Genomic DNA, 27,177 nt, shown 5'->3' with positions numbered 1-27,177 from the left:
ATGAGGTTGTATTCTCAGAAAGCTTCCACGTTTGTTCCTGTTTGAACCAGGCATAGCATTTTTGTGCCAGAACCTGAACAGAAGAAGAGCTGGCTGGATCAGGCCAATGGCCCATCGAGTCCAGCATCCTCTTCTCACAATGGTCAACCAGATGCTGTGGGAAAACCACAAGGGGAATTTGAGTGCAAGAACAGTCTCCCCTCTTGTGGTTTCCAGCGACTGGTATTCAGGAGCGCTGCTGCCTCCAACCATTTTAAGAGCTTTTTGAAAGAAGTATTCTCACCTATCATTAATGTAAAGCAGAAAAATCAAACTGCATGTTCAACTTGTGGAGGAATAAGCATCATTGACCTGTCTCCTGCCAGCTTCCATGACTACCCCTCTCTCATATCGTCAATGTCACCAAACCTCTGGCTTAATCTTCTCTGTAAGACATAAAGCATAAAACAGCCTGACACAGATTCAGTGACCTCAAGTGGTTTGTGTATCACGGCTTATAAAGTAACGGAATGTTTATAATCTCTGTGCACTTCAAGGACCCCATTCTAAAGAGTTAAGGTTATTTCCCCTCTGACTTAACAACTCTCTTGTCCCTTTGATTTCAGTGTGACTTAACCATGCAATCCTATGCATCTCTACTCAGAAGTAAGTGCCATTGTTTTCAGTGGGGCTTACTCCTGGATACGTGTGAATAGGATTGCAGTCTTAGCCTCAATCAAAAGTATTCTGAGTAGATACACATTAGGTTGTGTGGTTCAGTGTGACTAACCTTTTTGGTGTCAAGATTTCTAGATAACATTTAAACCATCGTTTCTGGTGTTACTTTTGTCAAGCCTTGGTGCTCTGTGAGGAAACTGATTCTTTACATTCCACAATGATATCCAAGCAGTTAATAACCTGATGTGTTCTTGTTCTTGTTCTTCTCTTCCTTCTGCTACCTGTTCTGTATATTTGAAGCCTTTGGAATTAATTGATTTGGAAGCTAGAGAATTTTTTAAAAAATGTATTTTTTCCTGACTAGGATATAAATTATGTCAGATCGCTTTCTAGATCTCAGACGTAAGTGTGTCCTTGACGATGGTTAAGCGTTGTAATGTTCTTCTTCTTTAAATGACTAACCCGGAGTAAGAGGTTGGAGCAAGAGGTATTTGCAAAATTAAACCTGTTTCACCTGAACCTGTTTTAACTAGTTAATAAGAAACATCAAAACAAAAAAAAAAAGACAAAAAAACAGACAAAACCCTGAGGTCAATGAACATTCTTTTTGTAAAGCTAGTGTTTGATGTTTAAATTTGTTTTTTTGGGGTCTGTCTATAACTTAAGTTTTAATAACCTAGCTCAAATGCAATTTCTAATTTTCAATTAACGTAGGAATAATTTTGTTTGCTAAAATAAAATAAATGAATGAATGACGAGTCTGAACCATGAAATGTTCTAGGTAGAGCTTTTTAAAACATTCCAAATTTTTCCAAAAAAATAATAATCATGTGGCAACTGTATAGCTCAAGCTTAAGTATTAACTTTTAACCTTTGACCTTACAGATTTTAACCAATGAAATGTCTCTTTAAACTTTAAAGGAAACAATGATAACGAGCGCCTGGCGATTGCTAGACAGCGAATTCCATATCGGCTTGGTCGAGTAGTTGATGAATGGCTACTCGACAAAGGTAAAAACATTGATTAAAACTTCAAATAAAAAATAATTTGAACATAACCGAGTAGTGCTTCATTGTAACACCAATAAACATAAAACAATAAATTTTTCAGTAAAACTAAATTAAAAACAAATTTTAAACAGTAAACTGTAGAGTAAATATTTGCATACCGTGTATATAATAATTTCTATATACATTTTAGTGGTATCGCCTGTTTAATAATCTTACCCTGTTAACTTAAGGTTAAAGGGACTGTTAAATATAATCCACTAACTCAATCTATGAAGGTACTCATAGCAAGCATTAACCAAAACTGATAAATCATTCATAGATTATATTACATGTTCCATCATCTAAATTATTAACTAAATATATTTATATTTATATTTATATATATATTATATGTATGTATCTGTATGTAGTTATGAGATCTTCATTACGGTCCTGAAAGAAACAAAGCAAAAAAAAAAATCATTGTTTAAACTGTAGGTGGTATTAAATAGTGGGCAATATGATTGCCAAATGAGATGAAGTCCCTTTAACGTTGGCTACATTCAAAGGGAATTTTGAAACAAACACTAATTAAAAGAGCTTAAAGTTGTGTGCATGCTTTTATTATGAGCAGAAACCAATTTGCAAAACAGAATATTATGTTTATGAATAACAACAATAATAATGATGAGCTTGCATTGGTGAGGATTTCTGTTTTCAATAGCAATGTGACATGACTCTTCATTGATATATGTTTCATTCCTTGAACTTACTTTTTACATCCAAAACGTTTTGTTTCTTTTAATTTTCTTGCTTTTTCTTTTAGTTAGTAGCCTTGCTGAAAGACAATCAGACATCTCTCTCTCTCTCTCTCTTTCTTTAGCATTTTATGTTTGTTTCTGAAATGCTCAGTATACAGTATGTATCTCATGCCTCTTCAGTGTGTGTGTGTGTGTGTGTGTGTGTGTGTAGGAAAGTCATGTATGAATTTACAGGAGATTCAGGAGCAGATAGCCTTACAGATGAATAGGGTAGATATATGAAAGCTTGTATTTAATGATAATTTTTTTTTAACGTTAGGATTCATTAAACAAAGTGACGACATTTGCATGTAACACTAAACTGTGGCTTAGTGCCACATGGATGAGCCTCCACAAGCCCAATAAGGGCATCAGGTTTACAAACCTTGCCCACCACTTCCTACATGGATGGAAGCTAGGCTTTTTCTATGTTTACTTTCTCACTTAAGCAACCTTGGCTTAGCATTACATACAAACTAGGGATCCATATGTCAACAGACTGGTCAGTTTGTAAACGGCCAACTCCAAACCATTGTTTATGGTCCTGGCTTGTTTGAGAAACCGTTGTTTGCTTTAAACGAAGATTCCTGATTTCTACATAATGCAAAGCGGAGGTTCTTTGAAAGCAAAACTAAACTTGGAAAAAACTCACCCTCTTGTCGTGTGCAGAAAGCGGAGGTGTGGAAGGGGAAATGCACGAGCCCGATGCTTCACTTGGAACTTGTGCTGGGTTGTCCACATAGCGCTAAACTATGATTTAGCATTGTGTGTGACCTGGGAATATTGGCATATTTACATATTACGTAGATCTACTTAGATGAATGCTGTGTGAGAGAAATGTTATACATAAGTATTTGCAATCCTTGCAATTTTGCATGTTTTGCCTGATAGAAACCGGCAATCAGAAATCTGACCTACAAATACACACACACACACACACACACACACCCCTCTAAAGTTTGGACCAAATAATAATGATCTTGATAAAAAAGAATGGGTGAGGAAATAGTCTGTAGCAAATAGATGAAAAAAAATTCCCAATTGGCCTTTCAAGCGAAAAGCAAACCCAACTAATTTTTTAGAAATTACATACATAGATTGACAATTCTGCATTCCATGGACACCTCATTAAAAAAAGCATGAATTATGAGCAAAATTCCTTTCTTATAGTTTATTGCTCTCATCCTCCACCCCTAACAATCTGTTTTAAAAATCATCCTCTGTTTAAGAGTGTAGTGTTCGCAATCAACATTTTTTGCATGTATGTAATACTATCTTTGCAGGGCGTCAGCTCACAATCTTCAATAGCCAAGCGACAATAAAAATTGGAGGCAAGGAGCGGGCCACCCATTTCAGGGGCAGCTTTCTGGACTCTACTACAACGGCTTGAAAGTCCTCAACATGGCCGCTGAGAGCGACACCAACATAGTGATAGAAGGAAACGTGAGACTCGTTGGTGAAGTGCCTTCCTCTATGACAACTGAGTCAACCGCCACTGCAATGCAGTCTGAGATGTCCACGTCGGTCATGGAAACCACCACCACTCTGGCGACAAGCACAGCTAGAAGAGGAAGCCACCAACAAAAGAGCCCATTGGCCAGGTTAGTCAGCCATGATGGAATTTCTCAATGTTTGGGTTTCCTTTTCTTTGTACATCCTCCCCCTCCCCCCAAGTTTCTGCAAATACCTGCTTTCACAGGTCGGACAACTTTTGTGAAGATTTAAGGTGATGGTCATCAGGGCTATCCATAGATAGGGATAGCATTTACTTGGTATCGCCATCCTGTTTGACAGCACAGATAGTGAAAATGTGGGTTAGTCAACCATGGTGGAATGTCTTGCATGTTTTCAATTGTCTCTTATTTTTACGTGTTTATGGATTTTCTGCAAGCATCTGCTTTTACAGGTAAAACAACTTTTTGGCATAGATAGGAGGTTTCAGTTGTGTTGACCACAGTGTCTTCATCCTGCACATACGGTGAATATGTGGGTGCTGGCGACCATGTGAATACCCAAGCAAATATCTGAGTGGAGATACGTCTTTCCATACTGCGGCTTATACCAGCTATGACAAGACCATGTAGAAAAAAGGTTATTCAGATGAGTTTCATCACCATGGCTATTATTCCACCGACTTTTGGCTCACCACTGATAGGGGCACCACAAATTGTATGTTACACAAAATCTGTCCTAGAAGTAGACCTATCAGCTGTGTTTCTCGATGGCATGGTGAACATAGTAGAGATACATGCCTTAGAGTATAATTAGGCAAACTTGACTAATTTAGCAAATGTTGGGCTGATTGCTTATATGGTCCTGTTAATTCTAACTGTGTTAGAACCTGCTATATACCAAGTCAGGCTAGCGATTCATTCAGTCGACAACTGTCTCCAATCCAGTAGCATTTTCCCATTGTTTCAGTCATGTGTCCTACCCAACCTAGTTATTTGAGGTTGTCTGACTGGAGATTGTTCAAGATACGATGTCCATTGAAACAGATGTTTTGCAATAAGATGCGGATTCTCAAACAGAGTTTAATGAGGTACAGTAATGGCATTGACAGGGAGACTCTGGATGCAAATGTTCATATGACCTCTTGGACCCTCTAAAGCGTTGGGGCTCAGTTCAGTACCATTCCACCTTGCCAGTGCCATTTCACCTTGTATAGGTACTCTGTTAGTATCCTCGGATGATCACTGTGATTAAATTTCAGTTTGCCATCAACAGACACATACAGAAACGCATCAACCAAATGTTGCAGTGTGGCATGCTCCCACTCCAGCCAGTCATATGCTTTTTGAGGATACTCCCTTGCATTCCAGCCCACTAGTTCTTGTTGTGTGTGTGTAATTTCCCCCTTCACCAACAGACACACAGCATTCTTTGTCCATTGAGCATCCTTACTCCTCACTGGGCTGTTTGGGATTTTACTGTGCTTAGGGTTTTATCATCTTCTTAAATAACACCATACTGCTGCCAACCTTGGGGTCTCCTCATGCCTCTGATGTGAGGTGGATGGTGTTGTTTTGACTATGCTTGGGCAAAACCCACATTGGAATGGATGCCACCATAGATCAAAAGCATTTATATGCAACCACAGCTGCCCTAGTGATATATGCTCTGAAATGGAGAGAGAAAATTATACCAACAAAGGAGGAGTGGCAGATGGAATATATGGAACTGTAGAATAAGAGATTGGGGAAATGGAGTCTTTAAGGAAGAATGGAAAATGTTTGCAGAATATACAAAGAATTGTGTTAAATACGTTAAAAACATTAGCAGGGTGGGAGTCAATTCAGCAGTTTCAGGTATTGAAGATATAGGGAGTAAGCAGAAAAATAAAACATATGGAGTAATTAGAATATGCAGTTGTAAATGGATAAATAAACAAAACCATGGAAGGTTGAGAGGGAAGCTGATGATTATGAATGCCTGGTTATATTGACTGAAATGCAACAAATCGTAATGGGATTTATATAGATATATAAATCAAAGCTCTATGGTCACAACCATACCATGCAGTTAATCTGTACTTTGTTAAGAGTACTGGCAGTTGTAGCTGTGAGGAGTAAACTACAGTTCCCAGGTTCTTTGGGGGGGGGCAGAGACACCATGTGCTTTGAATGTGCGGTGTGGGAGTGACCAGTGACAATCATTATATCCTGCAGGATTTGTGCCCCCTGATCCTTTATTTTTTCATTTCTCTTGCTTTCATCACATTCTTTGATTTATAGAGGCTGTTGTGCTCCTTCATTACCACATGAGCAATGGCATTTGCCAGCAAGCACCTCTTGTTAGACTCACTAGGCAAATTCAGATGTGTAAAGCTGCTGACTCTTGCTTTGGCTGTGAACTATTCCATCAGCATATTTAGGCACCACTTTATTGCTGTTGCTAGTACAGTCGTACCTCGGAAGTCGAACGCCTTGGTACTCGAATGCTTTGGCTCCCGAACACCGCAAACCTGGAAGTGAGTGTTCCGGTTTGCAAATGTTCTTTGGAACCCGAACGTCTGATGCGGGTTCCATGGCTTCTGATTGGCTGCAGGATCTTCCTGCAGCCAATTGGAAGCCAAGCCTTTGTTTCTGAATGTTTTAGAAGTTGAAGACACTTCCAGAATAGATTCCGTTAGACTTCTGAGGTACGACTGTACTAGTAGTAGCAGTAGTCCTGCCAACCCAGCATTCTGCCAACCAAGCAGTTCGAAAGCACGCCAGTGCAAGTAGATAAATAGGTACCGCTGTGGTGGGAAGGTAAACAGTGTTTCCATGCGCTCTGGTTTCTGTCATGGTGTTCCGTTGCGCCAGAAGTGGTTTAGTCATGCTGGTCACATGACCCGGAAAGCTGTCTGTGGACAAACACTGGCTCCCTCAGCCTGAAAGTGAAATGAGCACTGCAACCCCATAGTCGCCTTTGACTGGACTTAACCATCCAGGGGTCCTTTACCTTACCTTAGTAGTAGTAGTAGTAGTACTGTAGTAGTAGTAATACAAGGAGGCCGAGAGGAAGGTCTTGTTGTCTGGTCAGCCCAGGACCTCCAAACACATTGCCCAGGCTTGTGCTCCAGGTAGGTCACCTGTTGCTAATGCAGCAGGTTGCCATCATCCCCTGCAGCACACGCCGCCGTCTCTCAAGACGGACGGATGCCAGCAACAAAAAAACAGTAAATTCTTTTTATACCAGCAAGAGCTGCTCTGCCTTCTAGCGATGGCTCAACGCTGTGCTGCCCAGTCCTGCAAAGATGTTGAACGCTTTCATCTCCCATTGACGTCAACAGGGCCCAGCCCCTTGCAGGAGGGTGCCACTGCCTTGCGGGAAACCTGCTTTTAAAGATGGTTTTGCCTTTATGTCCTAGATCTGCTCACTTTCCTTTTCACTTCTATTCTTTAAAGGGGGAAAAAATGCCCTCAATTCCTGTCAAAAAATGGAGGAATGTTTGACTTTGGAACTTTCTGCGGTACTAAAAGGAAGAAAGTTACCTTTTCCTCCCGCTTTGAATTAATTAGTGGCGTGAAGAAGAAAAAACAGGCAGTTGAATATGAACTACTAATGGAAGAAAGTTAACGGCGGTACAAGCAAATGCAAGTTTAAGGAGAAAATGAGCTGATAAGGAGTAAATGATCTAATCAATTAGAGATTATTTGGTCCATTTGCAGGGCTATTGAATTCAATTAAAGATCACAGTTCTCATTTAAAGAAAGATAATTTAAATCTCTTATGGTTATTTATATAAAAGATCTCTCTCTCTCTTTCTCTCTCTCTCTCCCTCTCTCTCTCTCTCTCTCTCTTTTAAATGCCCGAGCTAGATTTGTTTTACTAAAGTTATTTCTTGTTTTGCAGCAAGTCTGCAAAATTTGAAAGCAGCCCAGGACCTCCAGACACACTGTCAGCAGCCACATATTATAAAATGGAAGACTATCCCACTGTGGTCTATGTGGCCAGGTGTCCTCTTTTAAACAGCACAGTCCTCTTTTTAAGCTTTGGCTCACTTTAACATCCGGTGTCTCAGTTATCCATTACAGATCTGGGATTCTGAATGCTGTGGGGCTACGAAGTTTTGCGTTGCTCTGCCAAGTCTGCTTGGGAACTGTATCTCTTGCTGTAGAAGTCATGACTTCTTCTTCTCGCCTGTGCAGCCTTCCTCTTGCCACCTGGGCCATGTCCTGTGGCCTGCTAGATGCCAGACCTCCCCTTTGCTGTTGTAACCTCAGCCAGGCGAGAATGAACCACACCATGCTAGCCTGCCTTTCTTAGGAGCATGAGATCCAAAGAAGATCTTTGCTGGATGAGGCCAAAGGCTGATCTGGTCCATTCTCCCAGTAGCTAAGCAAAAAGCCAGCCTATGGAAAGCCAGCAAGCTGGACCAGCAAGTATATACACATCTACCAATGGAGGTTGAACATAGCTATTGTGGCGCATATATAATATATATGTCCCTTCATCTGAAGATCACTGGGCAGTTTACAGCATAGAAATACAAAATGAAAACACAAAATACGTAACAAAAACAAAAATTCCCCCCTCCCACAAGCACATTCAAAAGGCCATAGTAGCAAGCAAAATAATGGCCATAGATCATATAATCAGTCAAAGGCCTGGGAGCAGAGGAATGTTTTCATCTGGCACCTAAAGATATGTAATGAAGGCACCAGGCGAACCTCCCTGGGAAGAGTATTCCACAAATGGGGAGCCACCGCAGAAAAGGCCCTTTCTCGTGTTGCCACGAAGGTGGTCCTTCTATGTTCTACAACAGCTAGTAGCCGTTGACTGGCGTCTCCTCCGTGAATCTGGAGGGTAAAAGCTTTCCCGAGTTGCAAGAGAAACCTCGCAGAATGAGGCGTTCCAGAACGCCAGCTCTTGAGAAAATTACCACATTGAAGTTAAAATTGTGAGTGGGTTGAAGAGGTGTGGGTGGCTGCATTCGACCCCCCTCAGAGGGTATGGCTGAGTACAACACACCTTCAATTAAGAATTGGCTTGCTTGGTTTGGTTCTCTCTCTGTCCGTCTCTCTCATCAGTACATTTACTGGGATGGCACTGTAGTCTAAACCACTGAGCCTCTTGAGCTTCCTGATCGTAAGGTCAGCAGTCCGAATCCATGCAACGAGGTGAGCTCCTGTCATATTGTGCCAGCTCCTGCCAACCTAGCAGTTTGAAAGAATACCAGTGCAAGTAGATAGATATATAACGATCTCTGGCAGGCAAGCAGCCTGATAAGCAGCAATGACTCTGTCAGTTGTATGCAAGTTTACTTACAAGAAAAGACACATCCAGAGCACGGCCTTCCTGCGTGCTCTCATTAACAGTAGTTGCCCAGTCTGACTCATCATCCCTCCCCCAACAAGAAGAACGCCAAAATTCACCTTTCTTCTCCTTCCCTTCCATTGTTCTCTGAGCTTCTCCAGTCTCCTAGTACGGGAACTGAATGGCTGGCCTGTCTCCTCCTCACTCCCAGAAGACACAGCCTCAGACTCTGGCTTATCTGCTAGTTGCCTGGCAACACTCGGGCTGACTTCCAACTCTCCCTCTCCTTGGGCGCTAACAGCTTCTTCCCTGAGAAGAAGCTGGGCCGGGCTGTCCTCTCTAAACTCTGACACACAGCTCTCACCTGTAGAGTCGGCCCCTTGCTTGCTTAGCTCAATTTCTGATGCTGACTCTTCCGCTGTGCTCTAGGAGGGCCACGTTCCTGACAAAATAGGTACCACTGCAGCAGGAAGGTAAATGGCGTTTCCGTTTGCTCTGGTTTCCATCATGATGTCCCGTTGCACCAGAAGCGGTTTAGTCATGCTGGCCACATGACCCGGGAAAGCTGTCTGCAGACAAGCGCCGGCTCCCTTGGCCTGAAAGCAAGATGAATGTCACACCCCATAGTCGAATTCGACTGGACTTAACCATCCAGGGGTCCTTTACCATTTACATTTGGTTTGCAAGCTTCATTAGGCAATAATTGTTGGGCGGGTTAATATCTGTATGCTCTGGAGATTTGCAGTGAGGTGTGTTGGATTGCTTGGTTCATCTGTTTGGGTGGGCACTTTTAGCTGATCAAGCTACACACCTTTGCAGCCTTGCTCTGGACCCACCTCTAGTGCTCTTAGCTTTGCTCTTAGCTGGTTCTTTGGACTGTGATGATGCCTCTTGCTTGCAAGAATGGAAGGTGGGGGGTGGGGGTGGGGGACCTTTGACTTTTCTACAGTAGCTTGCATTCCAGCCACACAAAGGTAAGAATCACATCCACTGCTGCTCCGCCCATTTTTGCCTCTTGCTCCGCCCACTACTAGCATGCATACAGCCAACTCCTACCCTGGAAGTTTGCCTACCAGGGATAGGAAAACAAACAAACAAAGAAACACTCATCGCTGCTTCAAAGTAAATGGGCCTTACGGTTCAGTCTTCAGGGTATAGATGGGACAGAGTTTAAGTTGAACTGCCTTAGTTGTACATTTCTTGACCTTTGCTTCCTGAAACCACCGTCGTTCAACACAAATGTTTGGGCTATGTGTATCCACAGGTAAGTGGTGCTCCAAATGACCGGTTATTTTGGATCGCATTCTCTAGAGATCTTGATTTATCTGGGGCAATCTCAGTTTCAGGGGCCTTCCCCTGCTAAGCTACTGCGTTAGAAACGTGCTGATTCTTAATGTGCTGGAACAAGAATATGCAAGAAAAGGTAGAACCATGTGTTTTATCAGGAACATTGTGATTATATACTACACACACACACACACACACACACACACACTTATGATCATTTCTCTCCCTTTTCTCTTATTTAGCTATGTGTGTATATCTAGATAGGTTAGATACAAGGAAGCTAAAAAGAACGATATTACTATTTTGTATTATTTCTTTATCTGGTGCGTTATTATTTCAGAATAGATAGATAGATGATAGATGGATGATAGCTAGATAGCTAGATAGATAGATAGATAGATAAGATAGATAGATAGATAGATAGAGAGAGAGAGAGAGAGAGAGAGAGAGAGAGAGAGATAATTGCCTGTTCACATTAGGCCAACACAGGATTTGGCTTCCAGAGGCAGCAGTGAGCCAATGTGTATTTATGTTTCAATGTACTTCTGTACGTCAGACACCAGAGGGCAGCAGTCATTAGCATACCTGCCCAGCAGGGATGAGGGATGGCAGCAGGATGGTCTCCCACCCCTGCTCATCATTTTGGCATCTTTTTAAGCCCCAAACCCCCAACCCCAGTAAAGGCTAGAGATGAGTCCCTTAGGAATGAGGGATTCTGGGAAACCAACAATAGTTTGTGCTGGTGGGGTTCCCATGGACATCTGGCTGGGCACCGTGAAAACAGGGTGCAGGGCTGGATGGGCCTGCAAGATGAACTCTGGGGCACTTTGGGGCATGGGTGCAGAACATCAAACAAGCAAAAGAACGGTAAGCTAGAAACTTCTGATAGACCCCTTGGAGTGCTGATTGCAAAAGTAGACCTTTAACCACTGTTGCCTTGATTGGGGTCAGCCCCCTAGCTCTCTTTGAGTATTCACAAGCATCCAATAACCAATAATGTGTGCTGGAAACCACCCAGAGTAGCCAGATACCTGGGGTATATTATTATTATTATTATTATTATTATTATTATTATTATTATTATCAACAACAACATCAACAACAACAGACATAGATCATGCACATTTGTCCTGAGCCTTCCCCTCCACTTTCCATGGCTTGAAGGCATGCCTGCCATGGGTTGGAGGCTGTCCCCAGAAGCTGGAAGCCTGGCTCTGAATATCCTGCAATAGGTGGTGGAGGGAGTTCTCCGGGTGCAACAAATACTTCTAACTTTCAGGGGACGTTAGATGAAAACCTGAGTCGCAGAATGCTTACATCAGCATCCTGCCGCCTCTTTAGAATCTACAGTCGTACCTCGGAAATCAAACGGAATCCGTTCCGGAAATCCGTTCGACTACCAAAATGTTCGGAAGCCATGGAACGTTTGCAAACCAGAACACTCACTTCTGGGTTTGCGGTGTTTGGGAGCCAAAATTTTCGACTCGCAAGGCGTTTGGGATCCAAGGTACGGCTGTATATTTAGTAAAGGGGCAGATCAGAGAAGACAAGAAGAATGGAAGTGGTTCCATTCTGAAACTGATGGTTGAGCATTTTTACATGCGTCCGGTAAATCTTCACATATTTCACAGTGACACATTTATACTAGAATCAAGAAGGGGACGTCATCCGCTCTCCAGGTTTAATTATTAATAAAGAAAATTACCTGTTCCTTGGCTTGCAATATCTTTTTTTTTTTAATCAGCTTTGCAGTGAAGGTGCCCCTTGATGACTTCCCTGCACAGTGAGGCCATGGAAGTGCTGCAGCTGTTCCTTGTATGAGTCCCACTGGACTAACAAAGCTTCCTCATTATCCCAAAGTAGACCATGCATCCATCTGGCCCTGTATTGTCTGTTAGGAAGCTCAGAGCAATGGAAGGGTTCCTTAGACTGAATCAGACCCCAGGGTTTCAGGGAGAAAAGAGTTAAGGAACACCCTGAGCAACACAGGCCTATGGTGTGTGGCAAAATTGTGTGGAGCAACAAACTAAATTAATTAGTTTCTACATGCGCTCCAGCATGCCTCTCTGTCCTCCATCCAGACTGAGCTCAAGGGCACATTCCAGCTAGGCCAAAATACTTGGGGGGCATGAGGGGTGTGGCCTGGGGAGAGAAGCTTAGAGGGTCATATTTGGACCGCTGTCCAGAAGTGTGCCCCCTGCCTTTACTCCAAGGTCCCTTCCAGTAAGATTGTTTAACTGTAGACGCCAGAGACTGAAGGCAAATTACTCATTCCACCACTGCAGTTAAGGAAGATGGCCTGTCAGTTTGAATCTTAAGGATTCATAACTATAACTTTATGCTGTAATGCAGCATGATGTGCACCATAAAGCTATTGGGTTGTGCACCATAAAGCTATTGGTTTGATATGATATGGGCCAAGCAAATAGCTACCAGCTGTCCTGTTGGTTCTGGGCATCTAAAGGTTTGAGCTCCTATACTGGAGGTTGAATCAAAGATACGCTTTCACCTCAACCAGCAATTCAGCAGAAGCATTTAATTTTAAGACTAGCAAGGGAAGCAGACAGGCACTTGCCAGACAATGCTTCTTCCTAGCCAAAAATGATGAAGAAGAACACCCCTCTTCCCTCCTCCTTCAGTAGCTATAATTTGGAGATTTATTTCATTTAATTTAATTTGTACACTGCTAGACATTTAAAAACAAGAACACAACAGCCTCAAAGAAGTTTACGAAAAAGATGAAGCAATAAAACGATCCTTTAGGAGTATTAGCAACCCTAATTTAAGACTTTCAAAAAGTTAAAATAACAGTAAACCAAAATGGATCAAAACTCGCAACCGCTTTCTAGTATCTTGTCTAAACCAATGTTTTTTAGCAGGTTTCAAAAGGAGTACGGTGAAGGCCCCTGCCTGAAATCAATAGGCAGGGAGTTCCAAAGTATAGCTGCTGCCATACAACATGATACAGTTCTTACAAATGCACAATGGATACTATGTGTGGCACCCCAGATCAAACTGCTTGAGTGGGTGTATCTGGGGTAAAGGGGTGGAAGAGAAGTCCCATTTCCATTCTAACGAGAAGCTTCCTAATTTTCATTTTTTTTTCAAATTAACAGGCAAACTGAAATAGAACTATCGTTTTCTGCCATAGTTAGTAGCCGTTGATAGCCTTATTCCTTCTGGAAGCTTCTAAAGAAATGGAAGAAAAGAGGGGTGTGTGTGTGTACACAGTCATAAGAGCTGAGTTACAAAATGAACCAGATAGCAATATGTGGAGCTAATAAAGATAAGAGTACAGTATGTTGCATTCAGTCAGATCTCTGGGCTGGTGATGGGGGGGGGGGGGGATGGTTTGACATTTTTCAGTATTATTGCAACTTGAAGATTCCTTCTGTTAACTTGGTCATAACCATCCCCTGAGCTAATAAATGCCAAGGTCTAGATTTTTGCCTCATAAACTCTTCAATGATCCTACGAGTGAAAGACGCTCAATCACTTTAACAGTGAATTTATCGGAATAAATGTACATCAACATCGCCCCTAGTTTTATGCCACTCCATTAAACCATCACAAACAAGAGGTCATTGCTTATGATAAACGGAGGCAGAACTCAAGAAATCTGGTCGAGGGCGGGGGGAGGTTGCTGGTGTTTGCTTTTTTTTTGCCTGGCAACAGCACCTTGGACAGAGACTATAGCAGAGTGGAACTATCTGCAAACATCTTTATGCTTTTGCACCTTTCACACATGCAAATTCCTAGCCCTAAAATTACCTTGTTGTTTTGAAGCATTCTGTCCCCCCACCCCACCAATTCCTGATTTCTTTCCCCTGGTTTATACAACCTTGTTTGACAGGCCTAGTTTGGTGGGCTCCGGGTATTCTTTATGCCTTTTCAGACTTTAAAATATCTACCGTTGTGAAATCTTCACTTGTCTTATCTGGTGTGCTGACCGCTCTCATTCTTCCCCAGTTCTGCTGGATATGGCTTTGGATTATTTCCTAAATTCTTACGAATCGGTGAGCTGTGTTTTTCCGCCGTGTTTATTTATTTACTGGTTTGAAATATTCATACGCCTCCTTTCCATCAGAATGATCTTTACAGGGCAGTTTAAGTCAGCAAAAAGCAAGAGAGCGGTTTGCAAATGGCCTCCTTGCCTTTCATTACTTAGAATCCAATTTCTCTGCACCTACGTACATACGTATACAGCTGCTTACGTTGCGCACAAAGCTGTAATTCCAGAAACCTTTAAAGATGGGAAATGGTTCCCGCAAAGACGGATAACTCCAGAAACCATGAGTTTTCCATCAATTGTGGAGACAAAGTTCTGCTACTGTAGCCAGCCTTTTTTGAGGAAGGAGAAGAGATTTGCAAACTTCATTAGCCATTGTCAAAACAAAATAAACAATAAAAAAAATTCCTTCCAGTAGCACCTTAGAGACCAACTAAGTTTGTTCTTGGTATGAGCTTTTGTGTGCATGCACACTTCTTCAGATACATTAGCCATTGTTTGTGCTCCCTCAGGGAGCCCCAATTTGTCCTTAAATGGGTTGATCCTGTACCCACATACCTGAGAGTAATCCCCATTAATATTTTGTGCTGCCTGGTTTGTAGGTTCCCTTTTGCAATAAAGGTAAAGGGACCCCTGACCATTAGGTCCAGTCATGGACGACTCTGGGGTTGCGGCGCTCATCTCGCTTTATTGGCCGAGGGAGCCGGCGTACAGCTTCCAGGTCATGTGAACCAGGTCATGGTGAACCAGAGCAGCGCACGGAAACGCCGTTTACCTTCCCGCCGGAGTGGTACCTATTTATCTACTTGCACGTTGACGTGCTTTCGAACTGCTAGGTTTGCAGAAGCTGGGACCGAACAACAGGAGCTCACCCCGTCGCGGGGATTCGAACTGCCAACCTTCTGATTGACAAGCCCTAGGCTCAGTGGTTTAACCCATAGTGCCACCAAAGCTGGCCTTAAATAGCCTTTTGACAATTAGCATGCTTAGGATTACAGAACTTTACTAGACCTTACAGTAGACAGGAGTTTTATCGTCCAGTCTTCAGTGATGTGTTGAAATGCTATGGTCAGAAAATAAGAAGAAGAAGAAGAAGAAGAAGAAGAAGAAGAAGAAGAAGAAGAAGAAGAAGAAGAAGAAGAAGAAGAAGAAGGAGGAGGAGGAGGAGGAGGAGGAGGAGGAGGAGGAGGAGGAGGAGGAGAAGAAGAAGAAGAAGTGGTGGTAGTAGTAGTACTAGAATGGAGCCTGTCTAATATTTAAGGGGAGGGAATTCCAAAGGGCACAACGTGGATTCCTATATTGTGTGGAAGAGATCTCCTGGTAAGATGGAATCTGCAGAAGGCCCTCAAATGCAGAGCAGTGGTGGATTAGGTGTCAAAGGAGTGAGAGAGTGGGGGGGGGGGTTTAAAGTACTAGTCCATTGCTTCTCAAATGGGGGTGTGTGTGTGTAAAAAATTATTTGCAAATCAACCTCTTGCACCTTATTATTCGTCAGTAATTGGAAAAGTGAATTAAAAATAGAAAATACAAAATTAGAAATAATGCAATTCTGCAGATGTCATTAGGAAGTATTTACATACATTTGATATATTTAATTAAAATCCTCTTCATTTAATCAATTAAAAGTAAGCGTTAAGTGTGAAACATTATTATTAAATTGTAATTTATGACCCAATCATAGTTCAAAACAAGAAAAATACATTTCTCTTCTCTCTTCCCCTTTCCTATTGAAACAAATAACCTCTTCCTTTTGCTGATATTTCTAACTCTCTCTTTTTTTTTTAATGTAGTGAGTTACAAAATGCCAACTCCTTATAGCAATCATTTCCCCCCTCCATCTTTTGTCATTGCAGTTAATTTTACTTTACTTAAATCTTCCCAGTTTCCTTAGCAGATCCATCCAATCTCCGGTTTCCGGGCATCTTTCCAAAATTGTGCAGAAAGGATTCTAGTCATGGTTCTAGCACACAATGCTTCAGCCTGATGAGCTAAGTTTCCTCTTCCCTCCTCTTCCCTTTTTCCTTGTGTGCCATGATTTTTAGATAGTAAGGCATGGACTGCCTTAATTGATGGTACATAAAGCAATCTAGGAACATTTTTATTTGAAGAGTGGGGTACAAATGCTTGTGATAAATAAATAATATTTGTCCCTTCACACAATTCAGCAAAAAGAGAAGATGGCTGGAGCGGTGACGGTTGTTTTATTTTTAATATTTACACCAAAGCAAATTGTGGGTGAAAGGACTGCAGTTTCTCTGGAATTTCCCTTGGATATTTTTTTTTGCACTTTCCTCCATTTTGCAGTTTTCAAAAAAAGTATTTGTTTATTTGATGTCTATGTTGATTAATTGTAAAAGGTTAGAAACAAAAAAGCAAGATGGTTTACAAAAAGAAAAAAAAATACCAGTAAAAACAATTATAAACAACTATTAAAAAAACAAATTAAAAAAAAATCAGCAATAAGCTAAAACCCAAATTAAACCTTTTGTTTCATATCTGGATAGGCTTGCCTAAGTAAAAATATTTTTGACAGGTGAGAAAAAGAGTTCAGTGAAGGCATCTGTCTGGTGTCAATAGGCAGGGAGTTCCAAAGTTCAGGTTCTGCCTCACTAAAAGATCAATTTCCTACAACTGCAGAATGAGTATTATGCGACACCTGTAGCTGTGTCCGTTCCACAAATCCAAGCGGTTGAGTCGCCGCTTTCTTCTGCATTCCCTGACCTGTGCCCTGGAATTTTTGAAAACAAAAGCTTGAGAGCAAACAAGCAATCAAAAACGCCATCTGGATAAAAGGGTCAAAACAAGAAAACTCAGAAAACAATGTGTGAAGCATCAGGTGTGCGATACTTTAAAACCATTGATGCTGTGATATCAGAGGGGGAGTGCAATGGTTCATTTCATACTTATAGTCATTTTTAAGTGACTCATCTCTCCAGTAAGTACAGGAAGGTGTTCAATGCAGGTATTCCTCTCTCTCTCTCTCTCTCTCTCTCTCTCTCTCTCTCGAAAACCACACCACTCCTAATTTAGAAACCATTTGGAGAAAAGGAAATGCTTTTCTTTTCTGTCTTTCTCTTATTTTCATTTTTTTTTAAAGGGTTCTGCTGCTATGAATCATCCATGACCTTACGGCCAGTTCATCTCTCTGTAATCTTTTTATTTGCTTGGAAAGCTCAAAAGAGCACCTGGGTCTCCCTAGAAGTAATTAAGAAGAGCTTTGAGCCTGCCGTGCTGAGAAAGAGGGTCTTTGGGGGTGGGGTGGGGGCGGGAATTCAGCATTAACAAAAGGAAGAGGAAGAGATGTGAGGCGGACTGGAATGCCATTAATGCCCATATATATCTGTTCGGTATATAAGAAGTGGGTGCTTATCTGATTCTGGGGGCCACCCACCGCATTCTGGACCCACCTCTGAAACAATTTGGGGGCAAGGCTAAAGTATTTCCCCCCAAAAAATGGCCAGAGGTGTACAGCACTTCCCAACTTACCCTAGCAGCCAAAATTGTGGAAACCTTTTGGGAAAAGCGTGTTTCTGAGGTTTGATGGCTCATAACACCACTTTTTTTTTTTTTTTTTTAGTAATACCATAAAATTATATATCAATGGAAAGATAATTAATTAAATGAAGATTGTAATGCAACAAAGTTTGTTCAATTACCTAAAAAAAAAAAAAATCATTCCAGTAGCATGTTAGAGACCAACTAAGTTTGTTCTTGGTGTGAGCTTTCGTGTGCATGCACACTTCTTCAGATACACTGAACCAGAAGTCACCAGACCCTTATATATAGTGAGAGAGTGGGGAGGGGTATTACACAGAAGGGTGGTGGGAATGGGTGATTGGCTGATAGGTGTGGAAAACCTGTTGACGACTGTTAACGACTGCAATTAGTCTTAAAGGAAAAAGCAAGGGGTGAGATGGCTAAAGATAGCTTTGTCATGTATAATGAGATAAGAATCCAATGTCTTTGTTCAGACCAGGTCTCTCCGTGGTTTTGAGTTTGGTAATGAGTTGCAATTCAGCAACTTCTCTTTCCAGTCAATTTCTGAAATTCCTTTGTATTAAGACAGCTACTTTGAGATCTTGTATAGAATGTCCTGGGAGACTGAAGTGTTCTCCTACTGGTTTCTCTGTCTTGTGATTCCTGATATCAGATTTATGTCCATTTATCCTTTCCCACCCCTCCCCACTCTCTCACTATATATAAGGGTCTGGTGACTTCTGTTTCAGTGTATCTGAAGAAGTGTGCATGCACACGAAAGCTCATACCAAGAACAAACTTAGTTGGTCTCTAAGGTGCTACTGGAAGGATTTTTGTTTTGATTTTTTTTTTACTATGGCAGACCAACACGGCTACCTACCTGTAACTGTTCAATTACCTGTATTCTGTCAAAAATTATAGCCAAATAACCAGATAAAGGAAGCACAACTTGCTTTAGGTTGATATGCAGTAGATTTCCTTCATTTGAATGTAGCCAAATACACTTTTCCCAAAAGGTTCCCACGATTTTGGCCACTAGTGTAATGGCTGCTATGAAGGACAATCTGATGCTGTGTGGTGCCACTCTGAAAATGGCTTTCCTGCAGAGATATGCGGAGGGCCGGGTGGAGAAGGTGAGCTGTGGCATTAGACCTACCTTCTCCAGCCACCGATCAAATAGATCTCAGTATTATTATTGTTTTTCCCATCCCGCCTGCCTCTCCTTCCAGCCTGTTTTTAAGGGAAGCCCTTCTTTTTACCTTAAAGACAAAAGAAAATTCCACACCTAATAGTAAAATAACTCCACTTTAAAAGAGAGAGAAAACAACCCAGCAATTTACTGTGTGCAGTTACACAGAAGGCAGCCTCCCTGTGGGTACAGGAAAACCTACCTGAGGATGTCAGTGGGGTTTTCAGGGAACCCAGGGAGAATACAGAGTGAAAGTACTGAAAAGATGACTTGCAGAAAGCACTTACAGGCACTCATATGCAGGCTTTGGTCATGCTGCAAGCAAGGTGGGCACAGGTACATGAGAGTTTGACTGCCATGAGAGTTTGACCGCCAGGACCTCTCTCCTTTCACAGTTCTTCAGGCGCAGTGTGTTTCCTTCTACACTGATGGAGAATGGTTGGGGGGGGGGAATGTCAGGGAGTTTTTTGGCACTGCAGGGAATGTGATTCTCCCTCGGGCTGGGGGTGGGGGGGGGGAATTGGTTTGCAATAATGTGAATGTTAGGCAAAACTGCATCAAAGGTGTTAACGTCAGGAGAAAATTCCCCTAAGATTCTTACAGGGGACTTTAAAAAAATAAAAATAAATCGTGAGCTGACCTGGGACTATGGAACGTAAATTGATTATTAGAAAAAATGAGAAATGAAACTGATCCGTCCCCATTTAAGAAACAGCCCTCGGGAAGTTCTCCCGCACAAGGCCTATTGCACTGAGCAAGAGCTGTGCCAAAGCAATGCCAGGCTCTTCTGCTCATATCAAATGAGGTTTGGCAGAAGCCTGGTGCATTGTCCTTCCCAAACTACTGAGCCCTTGTGGCCCGATTGTACTGCATGTCACTTAGGATTTGCCCCCTTTATAAAGAAAACCTTGACTTTGCAAATGGCAGGCTCTCTTCCTTGTAATAATTCTGCTAATAAAAGTTAGTGTGGGTCATTATTTTTGCTCCCCCGGGAGGCCAAAGCAATTCCGCCATAATGGACCTTGCATCAGCTACATTTTTTTTAAAACAAAAGCCCTGCAAGAAGGTCAGTCTTTGGTTAAACCACCCAGCTCTTACAGCACAGCCCCTGCTGTGTTTTACAGCCATATGCGGCAAGTACTATGGTGTTTTATCAGCCCAGTAATGCAGGGCCACCTATTACCCATATGCCACCAATTCCCCCCCCCCAAAAAAGTCTGACATTGGGATCTGTGTGTGCAGAGAGAGGTGCAGGGGAGAACAGACGGGGAGAAATCACCAGCTGCCTTGTTTTCTCCCAACATCGGAAACCTGCTAATAAAATATCTTGAAGTCAGCAGGCAGCAACAATTTAGAAGATGCCAGTCTTTCTTAAGAAAAGATGCTGAATGTGTCGAATTGCACCTCTGGGCAGGGCTTCTGCTCACACAGAGTTCAAATCCCCACTAGGCCAGGTGAAGCCTACTGGGTGATTTGGGGTACGTCCGCGTCTTGCAGCCTAACCACTGAATCATAGAATTGTAGAGTTGGAGGGTACCCTGAGGGTCATCCAGACCAACCCCGCTGCGACGCAGGAATCGCAGCTAAAGCATACAGATGCATGCCTCCAAAAGGCTGGTTAGGAAGCGGGAGCTTGCAAACCACCTTGCGCTCCTCGGAGGGAAGATGGGATCGAAATGCAATAACAATAACCAAACCTAAAACAAATAAATTCCATGCCCAGCATGTTTATCTAAGGAAAAAAAGTATCAAATACTCAGCCGTGACTAATCCCATATGAATGTACTACAAATATGTTTGTTTCAGCTGTAATGCTTTTGGACACGCCTAAGATATAATGAACCTATCCCTTTAAGAAACCATTTTGATCAGGCATATAAACCAGGAACTAGGCAGTATCAGGAGCAGTCTCAATCATGTTCTCGTAGCATCTGGCCACAGGAGCCCGTGTGGCTTCATCTTCAGAACAATGAGTTTTGTTATCATAACTATTTAGGTTAGCTAGCCTGAGTTTAAATAACACGAAATAGTTTGGGAGGATTCTCCCCCTACTGCTCGTTATTCTTTTGATTTAATCTTAGTAACTTTCTGATTTCCCTCTGAGGAAACTGACTTTTTATCCAGTGAAATGAGGAAGACCCAGCATCTCGTTAGGGTTTCAGTTATGAGGGTTTTCATTTGAGTAGTATATATACATTTTTGTCTAATTTCACTAAGTTGTTTGGGGACCCTCACCCCATTTTTTGTAGTTGAGTTCAGTCAAGTTTGGGTTATATCTTTATTATACCTTTACCTCGTTTTAGGGATTAGTCACGGCTGAGTATTTGATACTTCTTTTCCTTGGTTATTGCATCCCGTGATTGTCTTTCTGTTTTTTCACAACATGTTTATCTAGCTTGCTCTGCTGACTGCCAAAAGAAACTCCACTCCCATACCAACTGCAAAGTGGTGTTGGCTTTCGTTCCTGCCACCTCCTCCTCCTCCTCCTCCTCCTCCTCCTCCTCCTCCTCCTCCTGCTGTCTGCCTGGAGTCTTTCTTAAATCACTCACCTGCTCTAATAGATTATGAATCTGTTCCCGAGGATTGCTGGTGATTTCCAGCTTATTAGAATTAATCTTTTTTCTGTCATAGGTGTTCCAGGCCTGTTCATTATGATCTACGGTTGATAGCGGAGATGTATTCCCCAGTAGGAAAGTTGCTGCACGGAGCCATAAATTGGAGCTGAGAACTAGATTTATTCTGTCGCAGGCGTTGCCGCAAAGGGGTTGAATATTAGCAGAGTCCCATAGTATTAACCTTGGCATGAGTTTTACGAGGTTAGCTTCCCACATTTATTGGAATGGGAATAATCTTGTACAAACCTGTGTGCCTTTCTCTTAAATTAATTCTATTGGTTTGGTGTGGGGTTTTTTTTTTAAAATCCTTTTTAAATAACAACAATAATAATAATCAGAGGTATCAGTGACACTGCAAATTACCTGGAAACTTGAAATGTTTAGTACGATTTTCCGGCATGCTTTTTATGTTTGTTTTCATTTTGTGAAATATTTATTTCTGGTCCTTCATCTTCTTTGAGGTTCCAGTTTGTTCACTTTTTGCATGGGCAAAGGCATTTATTGAAAATCCGTGCAGAGAATTGACGTGAGTATGCCAGAGTGCAAGCCCAGAAGAGGGTGTAGACCAGGCATAGGCAAACTCGGCCCTCCAGATGTTTTGGGACTACAACTCCCATCATCCCTAGCTAACAGGACCAGTGGTCAGGGATGATGGGAATTTTAGTCTCAAAACATCTGGAGGGCTGAGTTTGCCTATGCCTGGTGTAGACTTTGCATCCAGGTGGATCTGTTCTGTCTCAGGTATATATAGCTCCATCAGAAGGAGACTGTGGTGAACCCATGTGCCCACAGTTCCCCCTAGAGGAGCTGATAAGAAATGTCACACACACAAGCATACTGCACCATTGGTGGTCATGCAGAGGACCTGATCTGCTCCTTTGTTTGTAGACTGTTTGATTGTGGGCGGGGGATGCTGAAACACAGCTCATTTCCAGAGCTGCTGCTGCTCCTACTGCTTCTCCTCCTCCTCCTCTTCCTCCCTCCCTCCTCCTCCTCCTCCTCCTCCTCCCTCCCTCCTCCTCCTCCTCCTCCTCCTCCTCCTCCTCCTCCCTCCTCCTCCTCCTCCTCCTCCTCCTCCTTCATATTGTAAATGTCAGAAGCCACATGCCCTGGGGGACGAGTCCATGGCGAAGCTGCTGCTCTACTCCTAGCAAAGGTATCCTCAAAACTGGCCCAGAACTCAGCTATGCATTATGCAGAATTTGGCAGCGGGGCAGCTGAATTTCAATGGCAGGAAGGAAATTCATCATTTTGAAGTGTTTTGGACTTCTAAGGTGAAAAGGATTTAGCGTAACTCTTGTGAAGATTTGCTAGTTTACTACATGTGGGAAGCTTCTTCTTCTTCTTCTTCTTCTTCTTCTTCTTCTTCTTCTTCTTCTTCTTCTTCTTCTTCTTCTTCCTCTTCTTCTTCCTCTTCTTCTTCCTCTTCTTCTTTGTCTGGACGGTTGCAAAAATAAAGCTCCCTTCCCTTTGGTTGCAGTCCGAAGTCCTATAGTGCAAAATCCTGCCGCCATCACAACCCATTATTATGTTCTGCATAACACGCAGACCAGCCCCGGCCCTCACACAAACACACGCCAAGATGATATCTTTATATTAAGAGGAAACTGAGAGGAGATAGGACTGCCATCTTCAAATATCTAAAGGGCTGTCACATGGAAGATGGAGCAAGCTTGTTTTCTACCGCTCCAGAGGGTAGGACCCAAACCAAGGGATTCAAGTTACAAAAAATGAGATTCCGCCTAAATGGTATGGGTTGCTTGACAATAGAATAGACTCCCTCGGAAGATGGCGGACTTTCCTTCAATGGAGATTTATAGGCAGAGGTTGGATGGTCATCTGCCGCAGATGCTTCAGTTGAGATTCCTGCATTGCAGGGGGTTGGATTGGATGACCCTCAGGGCCCCTGCCAACTCTATAATTCTATGATTTTATTAAATATTGTAGAGGTATTGTCTTGGCTGGAAATTCTGTTTGCTTCCCTTAAACCGAGGGTGGTTCCTGGTGAGGCTGAAATGGGGACCAAGCACCCAGAAAGCAATCGTGATGTGTTTCTCTTCTTGGCACTTTACGCGGCTGAATTAGTTTCTCATCTGGTGCCAACTGCCGGGTTCTGAAAGATCTTGGCTTTCCAGGAACACCTCCTAACCGAACACCTACTGCTTCATGCCCTAATCCCAAGACCAGGCAACCGCAAACTCATGGTACTTCCATCGTGCCTGGATCCTGATCCAGCTTTTTGGTCCACCTCCTTTCCATTACCACCTCCTGAAATTGGTCCAAGCTTGTACGGCGTCTCGTGGCACTGACAGAACAGGGAACTAGAGCTAGATTGTGTTTTGAGGGAACAGGACGTCACGGCCAGAAGATGGCCACCTGCTAAGATGGCTTTAAAAGTGGAAATAGACGCATCCTCCGTGAATTTGCCTGTTGATAACAACTAAATACTTCCAGGTTCAGGGGCAGCATGCTTCTGGAACACAGAAACATAGGGTGCTGCCTATACCAAGTTAGACCACTGGTCCATTTAGTTCAGTATTGCCTGCGCTGACTAGCAGTGGCTGTTCAGGTTTTTAAGGAAGTCCTCTCTCCCATCCCTTCCTGGAGATACTGGGGATTGAACCTGGGAGCTTCTTCATGCAAAACAGATGCTCAGCCACGGCCATTTTGAAGACTGGTTTCTGGGAATCAGCAAAGGATAGTGTGCTGTTGCTCTCAGGTCTTGCTTGGGGGCTTCTCAGCTGCATCTGGTTGTCCACTGTAAAAACAGGATGCTGGAATCCAGCAAGGTTCTTCTGAACATACACCTCACATCAGTTGCTTCAATCCAGAGTAGATCCAAATCATATAAACCCAGAGCTACTGTGCTAACTAAATTAAACAGTTGTGGGTCGTTGCTACCTGTGGATTTTGGCCTAGTTTCCTAGGCAACATCAAGGGGGTGGGGAGAGGCCCGCGCATTCATGTGCCAGTTTTATCTACTTCAGAGAAAGATTTATGGGGGCTTCCTCCCACCCCTTCACTGTTCATCACCTTCTTTCTTCTTTCATTTCATGGCGAAAGAACCCCGAGTTTCACCTTTTCTCCCGGTCTCCCTTTTGACAGCTCTCTCCCCCTCCCCTTCTTCACTTACACAGCTTGCGTCAGGTTTCAGAGATGCTTTGAGGAACACCTGTCCTGGAGAGCTCAGGCTTTGACAGCTCCTTCGTTTATATCCTTCAGGAGCAAAATGCCTGGAATCCAAGAATGGCATCAAAGGCAAAAGGGCTCTTTAAGTTTCTCACACAAACTTGGACGGATTCAGTTATTTCATCGCAGCAACTCTGGGACTTTGGGGTGTGGCCTTTGGCGGCACAGTTATTTTATTTAGTCTTTTGTTACATTTATATCCTGCTCAAGGTAATGCATACGGGCATTGACATTGCATCCTTTTCTGGTGCCCATGTGCAGGTGGGGCGCAAAAGGTCAACAGAACCCACCACGCGAGGCCAGCCCTCACCGCCAATGCTGCTGGGCACACTTGTTTTGGTGTGTGGAGGGTTTACGGTGGCCTCACGCCACCTCAGCCCTGGCCATCATGCAGGGAGGAACCCAGCAGGCAAATGGCAGGCAAATGCCCCCCCCCAATGCTGGCCAGGGGGGCATTCAGCAAGGGAGCCAGGGATGTTGCGGTGAGGCCAGGCTGTGCTCTGGTGCTCAGAGACTCCTGGAAGCAGGCAGGATGGGATGGGACAGGGATCTCTGTGTGAGGGTGCCTAGCTCTCACCCCCTAAAAATTATGTGTCTGGGGCTATGCCCCCATGCCTCTCACACTATGCCCCTGCATATGGAGTACCCAGGTAGCTCCCCCATCTTGGCACAGAGAAGATCCAGACTACCTCACACTATCATCGTGCCTCTGAAAACCAGTGGGTGGAAACCACAAGGAGGGACTGGATGGGCCACTGTTCTGATCAAGCAGCTGCTTCTTATGTTGTTATGGGATTTCCCTTTCCGCTCCCCAGCAGCCCTCTGTGGCTCTCAGTCTGCTACAGAGGGTCCCTCAGTCCTCCAGACCAAAGGATTTTTTTGTTGGGATGTGGGAACTGCACAAAGAAACAAGAAGACGTGAAGTCTTCTCTGCACAAGCAGGAGTCTGTTGGTCAAGTGTGAGGTGACGTTTGCTCGCTTTAGGATAAAAACATGGAAAATAAATAATCACAGTTTTTCCAGATTACCTGCATCTATTGAAAGTCTTGTAGTAGCGTATACATCATTTTAACTCATTTTTAATTGCTACATTTTTAAATTGTTGTAACCCACCATGGTGAAGGTCTTGTAAGAAATCCAGTTCACCACCACCCCGTGAAGAAGAAGAAGAAGAAGAAGAAGAAGAAGAAGAAGAAGAAGAAGAGTTTGGATTTGATATCCCGCTTTTCACTACCCGAAGGAGTCTCACTTCTGCTGGCAACTGACATGTTCTTTTGAGTCCCACGTGGTGCCGAGAAATATCTAAAATGAAACGGTGAGCTGTGATGGATGAGGTTCCGCTTTCCACCTTGCGATTGATGAAACACTTCTTCTAAATAAATCTTGCTTACACTTCTATTTGCAGTGACATGAGTTATCGGATGAAAAAAGGTGTGCGCGAAATGGCCAATTTCAGCAATGTGAGGAGAGGGCACAGTCCATTTAGTCCGAGAAAATAAAAGCACAGTTCAAGCACTTGGTCTTGTACTGTCCGGAAGGATTTCCTCAAATAAATATCCCAGTAGTTCAATTTGGAGGAGAGTTGCTTTGCACAATATTTCCTTGAGTCGCATCACTCGGAGGTGACCCATGGAGATCAATAGCTGCAGCTAATGTTGGCCTAGTTTTTGGAATGGGTCTACTGTGAGTAATACTTGGTCAGAGGCAACCTTTTGCCAAATGTAAAGGAGGGGCCCGTTTACTTGAAGGAACACCTTGCCCCGAATGTCCCTCATGGACCTCTTTGATCTGCAGATTATGCACTTTTGCAAGTGCCATATAACATTTGTTCTTCATGTGTTAGGAACCAGGATTTTGGTGTTGCAGCTCCTATGATTTGGAGCTCCCTGCCTGCACCTTTGCTACACTATTTTAAGTGCCTGCTAAACACTCTTTTATTCCAGCAAGCCTACCCAGATATGTAATTTAATATTTACTTTAAAACTTCCTTGATTATTGTATCTGTGTCTTATTAATTATTACTCTAGTACACACCACTTACGAGTTTTATTTTGTTTTATTAAGTGGCTGGCTTTTTTTTCCTTCCTAAGCAAGTATTTTATTTATTTTTGACAGTTAATAAAGAATCTCATTAGGCTTTACATCAGGAGGGGAAATGACATAGTTCAGTAGCAGAGGATGTGTCTTGCATGCAAGAGATCCTGATGTTTGTGAAGGAGG

At 42.9% G+C, this 27,177-nt stretch overlaps 1 protein-coding gene across 1 annotated transcript in view; it reads left to right on the top strand.

Moving 5' to 3' along the window:
- NRXN1 (neurexin 1) overlaps positions 1-27,177 on the top strand; it is a 933,637-nt gene that overhangs the window by 817,922 nt on the left and 88,538 nt on the right. The window contains 4 exon segments of the mRNA XM_033145071.1: positions 1,579-1,668; positions 3,731-3,784; positions 3,787-4,017; positions 4,020-4,048. Coding sequence (XP_033000962.1) covers positions 1,579-1,668; positions 3,731-3,784; positions 3,787-4,017; positions 4,020-4,048 — 404 coding nt within the window.

The sequence above is a fragment of the Lacerta agilis genome, chromosome 3 (genome assembly GCF_009819535.1).
Source record: "Lacerta agilis isolate rLacAgi1 chromosome 3, rLacAgi1.pri, whole genome shotgun sequence".
Taxonomy (NCBI): Eukaryota; Metazoa; Chordata; class Lepidosauria; order Squamata; family Lacertidae; genus Lacerta; species Lacerta agilis.
The sequence above is the reverse complement of the archived record's forward strand: the minus strand, read 5'-3'. Positions and strand labels throughout refer to the sequence as shown.